Source organism: Dermochelys coriacea, chromosome 6 (assembly GCF_009764565.3).
Source record: "Dermochelys coriacea isolate rDerCor1 chromosome 6, rDerCor1.pri.v4, whole genome shotgun sequence".
Lineage (NCBI taxonomy): Eukaryota > Metazoa > Chordata > Testudines > Dermochelyidae > Dermochelys > Dermochelys coriacea.
The window spans coordinates 64,236,892-64,250,127 of NC_050073.1; the positions used below are offsets into that span (position 1 = coordinate 64,236,892).

Sequence of the window (13,236 nt, forward strand, 5' to 3'; positions counted from 1 at the left end):
ACAAGTTAAGTCCACTGGGTTGGAAAATTTATTATAATAGATCAGTGTAGCACTGCTTCTAACAGGAAAGTGCATGCATGCATACAGAGGGCTTGTCTACCTGGAGTCTTAGTGCATAGCCAGCCAGGGTGTGAATATATACAGCTCTAGCCTTCCTCAGCAAAGTTGCCATAGGGCATCTGCTACCACATATATCAAAATCTACTACTGAACTTTTGGTGCGCAGAAGCAAGGGCCACACAGCCAGTTGTTTGCACACTAAAGACTCCATGTAGATCCTTGAGAGCAGTTTAACCAAATTTTTAAATAATGAAGTGACAAAACTTGAAGGAGGTTAAGGTTAGAGGTTACAGTTTTATACTTGCTGGTGAAGCGGCAGAGAAACTAAAGCTAGTTTAAATCATTACTGTCTCAGTCCAGAAACTCACTAAGCACATGCTTAAAGTTTAGCATTTGAGTAGCCCAACTGAAGTTGATGGGACTGCTCATGGTGCAGGACTGAAGCCTAAGTGTATACTTGGTATTAGTGTGCAAGTCTCTAAAGAGGAACCTTGGCTATGAATAATCCAGGAAGGCCATTTTGAACTGACATTTCCATTTTAAGCCATTACCTAAATTTAAATTGCATTTGGTTGAGGCCCTAACATTTTTATATACACTTGATTTACTAATTAAGTTTAAGTTTGTAAACAGCATCATATAAACTTCTGTGTTTTTCAGTTGTATTTTGACTAACAAAATTTAAAGGTATCTTAAGTCTATGCTTTAACTAAACAACCTGAAATTCAGTAAATTCTTGACACATAATATGGGCAGCTGATCACATAACCATTCTCACAATTATCCCTTCTGGCCTCAGAATCTATGAAACATTACTAGATGTTTTTAGTTTACTTGTATTATTAATTTATTTATTCTAATGGCCTCAGGGTCATTCTTCAGGCATTCCTCGCTCCAAATGTGGTGCGAGATAAAATCTGCTGTATTTCCAGGTATATACACTGCTCTTTTTACAGATGCATTACTTTCAGTTGTGAATATTGAAGTTTTTTGAACTACAATTCTTTAACAATCCTAATGGCAATACTTCTCCTTGCATCTTTGCTCTGGCATCCTCCCTATGCTGGGTTATTCCACAAACCATGCTCCCATATCAATAGAAGTATAAAATCTTTGTGCTGGGCCAACAAGCAGCACTTCCATGCTCTGCTCACTCCTTCCAGATGAATACAGAGGTGTTCATTGCCAAAGCATTTTACATTGTGCATCAGCAAATACGTCTGGAAAAATCTTCCTCCTTGTATTCTACAGACTTAACTGCCAAAGACACCTGCCACAGACTGTTCAGAATGCAACCACCTGCGTTATTTTATTATGTTCTGATAAATCTACCTTGCAATATAAGGAATCAAGTTAGAATTTGAGAGTCAGCATCTGAACTCTCAACCACAATAAGGACTCCAGGAGCACAAGCAAATCTCTCTTCCCACTTAATTCATAAAGGTGTACAACTGTGGACCCTCTTCCCCATACTGTTCAAGAAAAAGGAGTAACCTGAAACAATTTAGATTAGGCTACATCTTGGAAAGCACTGATAAATTTACCTCTTTGGCCTCTACGGTGATGCAGCAGAAATCCCGTGGTTGCTTTAGGTAACACAATGAAGTATCACTCACCAAATATACTGTAAGAAATTGAGGAGGGGATGGGTGAAAACACTCACACTACAGCAACGATACACAGCTACCTGCTTTTGAAAGTTTCCTCTTTAGAAGAAACTTCATCTGTACAATTCTCCACTGCTTTCAAAGCTTATAAATGCCTGTATATTAACTTGTCCACACTGAAAAGCAACATAGATTAGTGCAAAAGACAGCCTATTGCACCCAGTTTCTGCCACTGCTGACTGACTTCAGAACTCTGTACAACAGAAATGTTGAGAAAAGTCTATGGATTAGAACTGAGGGGAAAGCCAACTCCTTAAGAAGTCGATGACGTGAAACTGTAATGAGTAAAAAATCAGCTATTTAAAAAACCCCTTGTTACAGATTTATTCTCATGACTTTCAAGCCCATGTCTTTATGTTTTCGGTCAAAAGCCATGCACACCAGTAGTACTATATACAAATATTTAACAACAGTTCCAAGGGTCTTCCAAGAGGTAATGATATGTATTTTTAAAAGTAGCATAACATTTGTTTTCCATACAGCTCTGTTTCTTTAGAAGCCAGTATATTACATTGGGTCAATAAAATATTGAATATTCTGGGCACACTGACAATAAGATGAATTTTTTAAAACACAAGTAACATTCTAAAGTAACACCTAAGTTCTGGCTTTGAAATTCCTCATTACGGATTGTCTGAGATAAGGGTGAACCTGTCTCCTTTATTTATTGTTTGAGCTTCTATCGTCTCGAAGAGGTGGGTTCAAAAGATCCTGGGTCTCTGTGAATCAATGGTGCTACATGAAATTGACACCATCTGAGGATCTGGCCCTACATGTACAGAGTCTGAGTGGCTATTTACCAAAAGCATCTCACTTCATATGTGTGTTGTTCAGTTTATGATGTGGATTTTCACTGAAGTAGGTTCCACTTATTCTTTATTTGCCTTTTCAGCCTCACCTCTTCTGATAAAATGGCTAGCACTGGGAATTGATAACGTTCTTCAGAGGACAGAGACAGCTATGAACCAATTGCCATAAAGTTCCCCTTACACACAGAAATCCCAACTGATAACTCACCCAGCTGAATATGGCTCGTTATTTTCTTATGTACTCGAGCTGTGTTAATGGTTTTGTCATATAGATGCCTTTTGCCAGGGTCTTTCACCATGCACCACACATTGGGAAGAGGTCTTTCAATCACTCCAGCTCCCAAAAACCCATGCTTAGTTGCTGATGGGAAGACTTTGTAATAAACCAGTACCTCTTTTTCTGTATACTGGTATCTAAAGAAAAAAGACACGCTTCAGGTATTTGCACTAAAGACAACATAGAAGTGTGTCCAAACACCCCAAAAAGGAAAACATCTGGCATATACTTACTTCCAACCAGCTGCTGCTTGGCAGTTGTAAAAGTTCCTCAGGTTATTTGAACATGCCGCCATAACCTTAAAAATTACAATTCAGAGATGTAATCAAGGGAGAGTTGCCTGATCTATAAATTGTGTTCACCTGTCTTGCAGTACCGCAGTTTGTCTCAGCCAGGCTGAAGAGCAAGCCTTAACTGTTAATGTATGAATTAAGTGTATATATCCAGTCATTCCACAGTGGTAAGACCACACCTCCCCATTGCCTATTGTGGGAGAGTTGACAGGACAGTATAAAACTGCCTCTCTGCTTGGAGCGCAGCTGATGTTCTCCCAGTGTGATTCCAAACAGAGGCATGTCAAGTTTGGCTCTCCCACCCTCTGCATATATACACATACACATACACGCACGTACACACATTCAAGTCATGCTGGATACAGCCTGGTCAATAAGCCAGGAAGCATTAATCAGGCAGAAAGCAGAGTGCTTTCACAGAAGAGACCAAGATGGATAGACAGCTTAGAAATTCCTTGGACATAGTATATTGTATGTATCCTTAGCACAATGTTAAAACTTAACTGAAATTTGGGGAGAAAAGCTTTAGTTTAAAATCCCCATCCCAGTGATGTTGAAATGGTCAGCTACAGTGCTACAATGAAGGGTTAAGTCTGGTAAACTTGTACAATTGCCTGGAATGGTTGAGAATGAGCATGTTACAAAATCTGTAAGACTACACCGTATTGCCCTCACCAAACCTTCGCCATTATGGTGCTCACCAATGTAGGCCATCTGGTTCTTGTTATTTTAAAATTCTAAATATACAACAGTCAGAACCCCACAGCTGCAACCTGGCTTGCTTCACTTCTGCCATTTCAGTTTCTCTGAGCATCCTTATATACAATTGAGCAATAAAAAGGGCAGGCCACAGTGAACTGTCATGGTCAAATTGGCTTTCTAGATAGCTGGGCAAGGAGTGCAACAGATATTCCAGACAGTGTGTTGTTGGAAACCTGTCACACACTCTGTTAGGAAATACAGAAATAAATGACCTTGCTCATTTACTCACCTCAGTGGTAGCATTAGCCAAAATGTGTTTGGACAAATCCTGGTATTCTTTTGTAGGAGAGGAGCTGACTGAAAGAGTTAGTCCATGAGTGACCCTATGGCTGATGCTAGCAGATGGAAGTGGTGACTGAATTCTGCTGCTCTCTGTGGAGGATGAAGAAGTTAGAGGAGAAGTCTTTGAAATGGAGAGAAAAAATATTCTATTCAGGGTTCTATACCATCTCCATCACCGTGGTACCCAAGTACCTCACAGTAATACATTCAGCAATGTGACTACTATCATGCAGCTTTCTCAAGAGGAAAATTGAATGCAGATATTTCAAAATAATGTGAGTGCTGTGCGATGTGTTTATATCAGCAAAGGCAAAGAAGTGCATCTTACTCTTGGAACAGAAAGTGATGGGGGAAGGTGATGGTTCTTCAGCATCTCACTTCCTATAGCAACAGAATGTATACTTCTCTACAAGTTACTAAGGCACAAAAATGCTCATTTGAATTTTATTTATTTATTTATTTATTTTAAGAGACTGCAAAGGTAACTGGGCCTTAAAACTGACCATCTTGACATCTATCCAGTTCTGAAACATCTGTCACATGATTCACTCCACATATATATTCAGTGAAATTATTCTTAAATGGCCACTCTTAGAATCTTGGGCTGTATGTTGATCTATCTGCAGCTGTTAAAGGTAGATGTAAATTAGAGTAGCCCTCATGAAGCTCTAGAACAGCACAGGGACTGTCATCATGCAGACAACACCAGGACCTGGGCAGTGTCAAGGAGAAATTTAAGGCTCCTTTCCACACTACCCCAATTTACACTCTGTGAATTTAGTCCAGACCTAAGGCTATGGCCTAATATGTCAGGATTTTCTGGGATGATCTCACCCTTTGGGAGAGGGTGTGCGTTATTTTGTGTTGGTTTCACTGTGTGTGCATAATGCACTCCTAATGCTGCTGAAAATATTTAAAGAAATAAGTAGTGGGCAGAGCTACTCATGAGCTGGCAGATACACTGAAGCAGAATTCTACTACAACAAGTTTAGCCCACATTAGACTTCACTTCTTTTAAAAATACTTGTTTCTGTCATGAAAGCTCAGTGGAAGTACTGTGTTGACATCTGCTAGGCGTACACAACTAAAGAAGAACACAGTTGCAGATTTTTTCGTGCCTCAATCGAATACTGAAAACTAACAAGGTAAGACAGCATGCTAGGGAAAAAGATTTTGCTCCATGTAGCTTTTCAAAAAAGACAGGATTAAATCTAAATTGGATAATGTCAATCAAAATCAGTAACTGAAGATTAAAATCAAGAAGGGCTGATAGCTCAGAAATAACCAAAAGACTATTAATACTTTTCACTTATATAGAGCTTCTTGTGATACAGGTGTGTATTATTAAGATAAGTATTATTAGGTCCATTGTACAAATGGGTAGATTGAAGCAGAAGAGGCAAGTCAGTAACAGAGCTGAGAATAAAACCCATTTAACTCCTAATCTTCTAACCACTCAATCACAAATGTAAGCAAGGCAAGATAGGAAGGACTGCAAGAACTAGTGATACACATCTTGGTTTTATAATCTCCGCCCATGAGACCACCTACTCATAATTAAGTTCCAGTATAGTTTAAAGGGCATCACTACATATATACTAGGAAAATAGCTGCACACACAAGTCAATGTGTGTGTGTGTGTATAATGCAATTTGCAAGTCTACACTTGAAAATCTAGCCCCAGACATTTTTGTTTCAAGGCATTTATACTCTGGTCCTCCTATCTGAATATGTTACTTTGTTACCTATATCAAAGTACTAACATGGGAACTGGTTCATATGAACCCCTGTTTGTACAGTGCCTAGCAAAATGAGATTCTGGTTCATGACTGAGGCTCTTAACTTCAATGGAAATATAAATAAAATAAAATAAATAAATACATCCTATTTTAGTTTGCAATAAATTCCACCTTAGACTCTGGTAGCCAAGATTTTTCTGAAGACGCATAGTAGCAAGATATCTTCAAAACTCTAGAATCAAATAAAAATTGGATGATTGCATAGATAATAAATCCATACAGATTAATGATGTGGATCCCAATTTAAGCATAATTTATTTTTCACTTACCACATGCTGAATTCTTTTGTAGTTGCTCCAACTCATAAAATTGACTATTTCTAACAGCTGAGCGACCTCTTGCATCTCCTCTTGGGAGATCTGCACTTCCAGGATAAATCTGTTATTCAAAAGAGGGCAAAAATAGTTTGTAGTGAGGACTAGGGAAAGAAATTAAATTACTTAATCAAACAAATACTATGCTTATAGCCTGAAACCTTCTTTACAAAGCTGGTATTTACATATTAGTTTAGGGAGACCTTTTCCTTTCACTTTGCTCTCAGAATGCTCTGGTTACCTAACTTTTAGCTAGTAGAATTGTTAGAGTCCTTAACAGTAATGCAGTGTCTTGAAATCGAAGTCAAAAACTTGTTTCATATTAAAGAAGTGAAGACTATCATTTCAGTCATCTTCCTCTGCGGTTATAATGTGGTGACCCACATTTAACATCTTTGGACCATGCCACACACTAGGACCTTGACAGGTTGAGATCCCTGATTGACCATTAACCTTCCCTAAAACAAAACCTTCTGCTATTACATCCCTCCTCTCACCACCAAAAAATCAGAAAGGCATTACCCTCACTGACAACCTGTCAGCAATCTGCTCTTACCAGTGCTTCTTGTTTGCCGAATTTACTTGCAGCACAAGTAGCAGCATTGCTACTGTTATAACCAGATGTTGGGCCAGAGGAAAGACTTAGGCTGGAATCTGTACATAAAGTACTTGTGCTTACAATTGTCTTCAGCTTCGCTTCTTCCTGTGAAGGATGCCACAGTGTTATAAACATACTAGAAAATAGGAGTTGTCTACCTTCACTAGCATCTAGCCAAATAAATGAGTGTACAACATCTCTGCCAAATGAAATAGAAGTGATCCTATTTGGTGATTTAAATCCAATTCTCTGTGGGTGGCTGTTCACATTACAAAAAAAAAGTACCACCACTCCTAACACTAACAAGCACCCTGATTCTTAAAAGCATAGAAATGTACAGCTGGAAGGGACCTCAAGAGGTCATCAAGACCAACCCCCTGCGCAGCAGATGTTTGTCTACCCCAGTGGTGGGCAAACTGCAGCCCATCAGGGTAATCCATTGGTGGGCCGCGAGACTGTTCACTTTGGCCGCCTGCAGTTCCCAGTGGACGCAGTTTGCCGTTCCCGGCCAATGGGAGCTGCAGGTGGCTGTGCTTGCGGACTGTCAATGTAAACAAACTGTCTCGTGGCCCAGCCGCATGCGGCCCACAGGTGCACCAATGTTTGAGACCTCTGCAATGGCAGTGCTTAACTATCCTTATAGTACAAAAGTTTTTCCTAATATCTACCTAAATCTCCCTTACTGCAGATTAAGCCCACTGCTTCTTGTTCTACCTGCACTGGACATGGAGAACAATTGGTCACAGTCCTCTTAATAAACAGCCCTTAACCTATTTAAAGACTTATCAGGTCTCCCCGCTCCCCACCCCCTTTCAGTCAGTCTTCTCAAGACTATACATGCTAAGTTTTTTTTTACCTTTCCTCATAGGTCAGGTTTTCTAAACCTTTTATCATTTTTGTTGCTTTCACTTCGATTCTCTCCAATTTGCTCACATCTTTCTTAAAGTGTGGTGCCCAGAATGGGACACAGTACTCCAGCCAAGCCTAACCAGTGCTGAGTTGAGCGGGACAATTACCTCCTGTGTCTTACGTACAACACTCCTCTTAATACACCCCAGAACAATATTGGCCTTTTTCACAATTGCATCACATTGTTGACTCATTTTCAATTTGTGATCCACTATAATACTCCCCCCCGCCCACCCCGATCCTTTCCAACAGTACTACCACCTAGCCAGTTATTCCCTGTTTTGAAGCTGTGAATTTGACTTTTCCTGCCTAAGGCAGTACTTTGCACTTGTCTTTACTGAATTTCATCTAGTTGATTTCAGACCAAGTCTACAATTTGTCAAGGTCATTTTGATTCTAATCCCATCTCCCAAAGAGCTGGCAATCCCTCCCAGTTTGGTGTCATCCAGCAAATTTTATAAGCATACTCTCCACTTCATTATTCAAGTCATTAATGAAAATATTGATTAGTACTGGACTCAGGATGAACACATACGGAACCCAGTTTCCCCAGTTTGACAGCAAACCATTGATAACTACTCTTTAAGTTGGCAAATTCTGCAGGAAGTCCAAGACTGTATAGACCAGGAAGACTGAATGACCATATAAACCATTCATGTGGCATTCCAGGTGAAGTGTGTGGCAAAGTGGGGGAACCCTGAATGGTCATGACCTGTGCTGCTTCTGGTTTTTAGATAAAGAATTTCAAGTTTCCAGGCTGTCAAACCAGCAACAGATTTGCTGGGGGGGAAAAAAGAAAAAACAATCTCCCTGAAATTCCAATTATTCCTCTTTGCATCTCTTCAAGTGAGTCCATGCCTTGACATAACTCAGTGGTAGGACTGAAGATTTTACTTTAGCTGTAACTACTCTATGTGAGCCTTAAAGTAGCAAATAGAATTAATTGATGACAAGAAAATACTAAAAACCCTTGGATGGTTTTTTCACCAGAAAGGCAGTTGCAAGTTTAGTTTGCCAGCTCAGATGAAGAACTTTCACAGACTTCCATAATGCAGAAGCTGAGATTGATTTGGCCGATGCACAGTTATCTACTGACTGCTTAGCATTTTAAACGAGGCAGCGGCAATGAAGTGACAAACTACTGAATTACCTGTCACATATGAGAAGAGGGTGTGACAGTTGATACTATGGTCACCACTTTTACAAGACTATGATACATTTTGTACACAGTATGCCTTGTGAGATATCATTTGAAAACTCAAAATCTGCTGAACATTACTGTCCTGGTAAAATACGTGTATCAACATAGTATGTAAACTTATACGTTTCTACTGTATACAATTGATTTAACATGTTCTATAGTTAGAAAGGCAGGGACAAATCAGTTTTTCAGAGACAAGAACTCAGCCAGGTTTTAAAGAGCTATCACTGGCTTAAGCAGCCATTCTCTAGCAACGGGAAGGTGTAAACAAGAAATTTACATTTCATCACAGGGATGATTCAAACCTCATGTCCACAATGGACTGTGTGTCACCATGACTCAGCAGGGATGTTTCTAGCACAAGAAACTAAAGGGGGAGAAAAACATTTGACTTCACCTCTCCTCCTCTCATCTCTCTGCTCATGACATCAATGACTCTCAAACAACTAAACTAAGGGGGGAATGGTTTCAGGCTAAAACGAGACCCAGTCTATGAAATTTACAACAGTGTATGGTGACACGAAATCTTTACTTTTAATTTCGCCTAGCGTGTTAAGTTAGGCATTAGCTTGAATATTACTCTTATTTTATTTAAAAAAAAAAAAAAAGAAGAGTACTTGTGGCACCTTAGAGATTAACAAATTTGAGCATAAGCTTTCGTGAGCTACAGCTCACTTCATCGGATGCATTCAGTGGAAAATACAGTGGGGAGATTTATATACACAGAGAACACGAAACAATGGGTGTTACCATACACACTGTAACGAGAGTGATCAGGTAAGGTGAGCTATTACCAGCAGGAGAGCAGGGGGAAAAAATCTTTTGTACTGATAATCAAGGTGGGCCATTTCCAGCAGTTAACAAGAACGTCTGAGGAACATCAGGGAGTTGGGGGGGAGGGAGGAAGAGAATAAACATGGGAAAATAGTTTTACTTTGTGTAATGATCCTAAGTTAATTGTATCCAGTTTGCAAATTAATTCCAATTCAGCAGTCTCTCATTGGAGTCTGTTTTTGAAGTTTTTTTTGTTGAAGAATTGCCACTTTTAGATCTGTAATCGAGTGACCAGAGAGATTGAAGTTTTCTCTGACAGGGTTTTGAATGTTATTTTCTTTTGTAACCAATCCTGTCTTCTATGCATCATCACTTGTAATCACTTAAAATCTATCTTTCTGTAGTTAATAAACTTATGTTATTGTTTTATCTTAACCAGTGCGCTTGGATTCAAGTGTGTGGGAAACTCCACTTGGGATAACAAGGCTGGAGCATATATCATTTTACTTTGATGAAATGACAGATTTTCTATGAGCGTGCATTGTTCAGTAGTGTGCTGGACAGTTCAGGATACATATTTCTGGGGGAACATACTGGTATTAGAGAGCTTGCTGGTGTTGTCCTGTATGTAATTCATGAGTGACTGGTCAGAGTGCTCATGTATTTAGTTGGGAGTGAATTTACATGCTGAAGGATGTGTGAGCAGGCCAGGGGTAGCTGTTCTGACCCCAAAGCAGTGGAAAAGGCACCCCACGTTAGTGAGTTAAGGCAACGGTCCAGATTGTACCCAGAATGTCTCAGTGGGTTACTGCAGCTTCTGCTCATAAAAGGTGACAAAGCAGTTGCTATAGGAAAAGTATGGTCACAAATTAGGCAGAGTGACCTGAAGGTAATATAGTACCATTCCAAAGTCAGACAAAAAAACCCAACAAAATTCTCACATGTGCAGGAAGGGTGACAAAATACAAAACAAAGGGAAGAGGCAAACACACACACACCAGACTAAAGAATGCTGATCCTGAGAATAGAAGGGTGTGCTGTCTTCCGGGTGCTAAGATACGGGATGTACACCTGAGGTTGAAAAGGATCCTAAAGTGAGCGGGAAAGAATCCCCTAATTATCCTTCACGTGGGAACAAATGATACGGCTAGATTCTCGCTGGAAAGTATTAAGGGAGACTATGCTAGGCTGGGGAAGACGCTTAAGGAAATTGAGGCTCAGGTGATCTTTAGCAGGGTCCTTCCTGTTCCTAGAGAAGGGCAACAAAGGTGTGACAAGATTATGACTGTCAACAGATGGCTTAGGCAGTGGTGCTATAAGGAGGGCTTTGGGATGTATGGCCACTGGGAGGCATTCACGGACAGAGGACAGTTCTCTCGGGATGGACTTCATCTGAGTAGGGAAGGAAATAGACTTCTAGGATCAAGGCTGGCACAACTGATAAAGAGAGCTTTAAACTAGGAATTAGGGGGAGATGGATGGGAGATGTCCAGGAAATCTCCACGCCAGATTTTAGCATTGAGAGGGAAGAAGACGAAGTAAGAAAGGATACAGCCGTGGGTAGGAGAATGTATATAAGGAGTGAGGGCGGTGTGGATACTAGTCTAATAGGTTATACTGGCTGTAGAATGACTGTGCTTAATAGGGTACAAAATGTGAGCAAGGCCAAACAGCAAAAATTAAGATGTTTGTACACCAATGCGAGGAGCCTAGGTAACAAAATGGAGGAACTAGAGCTACTGGTGCAGGAAGTGAAACCAGATATTATAAGGATAACAGAAACATGGTGGAATAGTAGTCATGACTGGACTACAGGTATTGAAGGGTATGTGCTGTTTAGGAAAGACAGAAACAAAGGTAAATGGTGTGGAGTAGCATTGTATATCAATGATGAGGTAGAATGTAAAGAAATAAGAAGCGATGCAATGGATAAGACAGAGTCCGTCTGGGCAAAAATTACATTGGGGAAGAAAACTAGTAAAGCCTCTCCTGTGATAGTGCTTGGGGTGTGCTATAGACCTCCGGGATCTAATTTGGATATGGATAGAGCCCTTTTTAATGTCTTTAATGAAGTAAATACTAATGGAAACTGCGTGATCATGGGAGACTTTAATTTCCCAGATATAGACTGGAGGACCAGTGCTAGTAATAATAATAGGGCTCAGATTTTCCTAGATGCGCTAGCTGATGGATTCCTTCATCAAGTAGTTGCTGAACCGACTAGAGGGGATGCCATTTTAGATTTAATTTTGGTGAGTAGCGAGGACCTCATAGAAGAAATGGTTGTAGGGGACAATCTTGGCTCAAGTGATCATGAGCTAATTCAGTTCAAACTAAATGGAAGGATTAACAAAAATAAATCTGCAACTAGGGTTTTTGATTTTAAAAGGGCTGACTTTCAAAAATTAAGGAAATTAGTTAGGGAAGTGGATTGGACTGAAGAACTTATGGATCTAAAGGTAGAGGAGGCCTGGGATTACTTTAAATCAAAACTGCAGAAGCTATGAGAAGCCTGTATCCCAAGAAAGGGGAAAAAATTCATAGGAAGGAGTTGTAGACCAAGCTGGATGAGCAAGCATCTTAGAGAGGTAATTAAGAAGAAGCAGAAAGCATACAGGGAGTGGAAGATGGGAGGGATCAGCAAGGAAAGCTACCTAATTGAGGTCAGAACATGTAGGGATAAAGTGAGACAGGCTAAAAGTCGACTAGAGTTGGACCTTGCAAAGGGAATTGAAACCAATAGTAAAAGGTTCTATAGCCATATAAATAAGAAGAAAACTAAGAAAGAAGAGTGGGGCCGCTAAACACTGAGGATGTAGTGGAGGTTAAAGATAATCTAGGCATGGCCCAATATCTAAACAAATACTTTGCCTCAGTCTTTAATAAGGCTAAAGAGGATCTTGGGGATAATGGTAGCATGACAAATGGGAATGAGGATATAGAGGTAGATATTACCATATCTGAGGTAGAAGCAAAACAGAAACATCTTAATGGGACTAAATCGGGGGGCCCAGATAATCTTCATCCAAGAATATTAAAGGAATTGGCACCTGAAATTGCAAGCCCATTAGCAAGAATTTTTAATGAATCTGTAAACTCAGGAGTAGTACCGAATGATTGGAGAATTGCTAATATAGTTCCTATTTTTAAGAAAAGAAAAAAAAAAAGTGATCCGGGTAACTACAGGCCAGTTAGTTTGACATCTGTAGTATGCAAGGTCCTGGAAAAAATTCTGAAGGAGAAATTAGTTAAGGACATTGAAGTCAATGGTAAATGGGACAAAATACAACATGGTTTTACAAAAGGTAGATCGTGCCAAACCAACCTAATCTCCTTTTTTGAAAAAGTAACAGATTTTTTAGATAAAGGAAACGCAGTGGATCTAATTTACCTAGATTTCAGTAAGGCATTTGATACCGTGCCACATGGGGAATTATTAGTTAAATTGGAGAAGATGGGGATCAATATGAACATCAAAAGGTGGATAAGGA

General features: G+C 39.8%; 1 protein-coding gene across 7 annotated transcripts in view; it reads right to left on the reverse strand.

Annotated features, from left to right (window-relative positions):
• STARD9 (StAR related lipid transfer domain containing 9) overlaps positions 1 to 13,236 on the reverse strand; it is a 184,268-nt gene that overhangs the window by 5,950 nt on the left and 165,082 nt on the right. For all 7 annotated transcript variants that reach the window (XR_006282342.1, XR_006282341.1, XR_006282340.1 and 4 more), the window contains exons 27-32: positions 6,820 to 6,966; positions 6,219 to 6,327; positions 4,098 to 4,240; positions 3,047 to 3,111; positions 2,745 to 2,950; positions 1,605 to 1,684 (exon numbers count right to left, since the gene is read on the reverse strand). Coding sequence is in view for 4 of the 7 variants with exons in the window: in XM_043517537.1 (XP_043373472.1) it covers positions 1,605 to 1,684; positions 2,745 to 2,950; positions 3,047 to 3,111; positions 4,098 to 4,240; positions 6,219 to 6,327; positions 6,820 to 6,966 (750 nt within the window). In the remaining 3 variants the exon portion in view is untranslated. The remainder of the gene's footprint in view (positions 1 to 1,604; positions 1,685 to 2,744; positions 2,951 to 3,046; positions 3,112 to 4,097; positions 4,241 to 6,218; positions 6,328 to 6,819; positions 6,967 to 13,236) is intronic.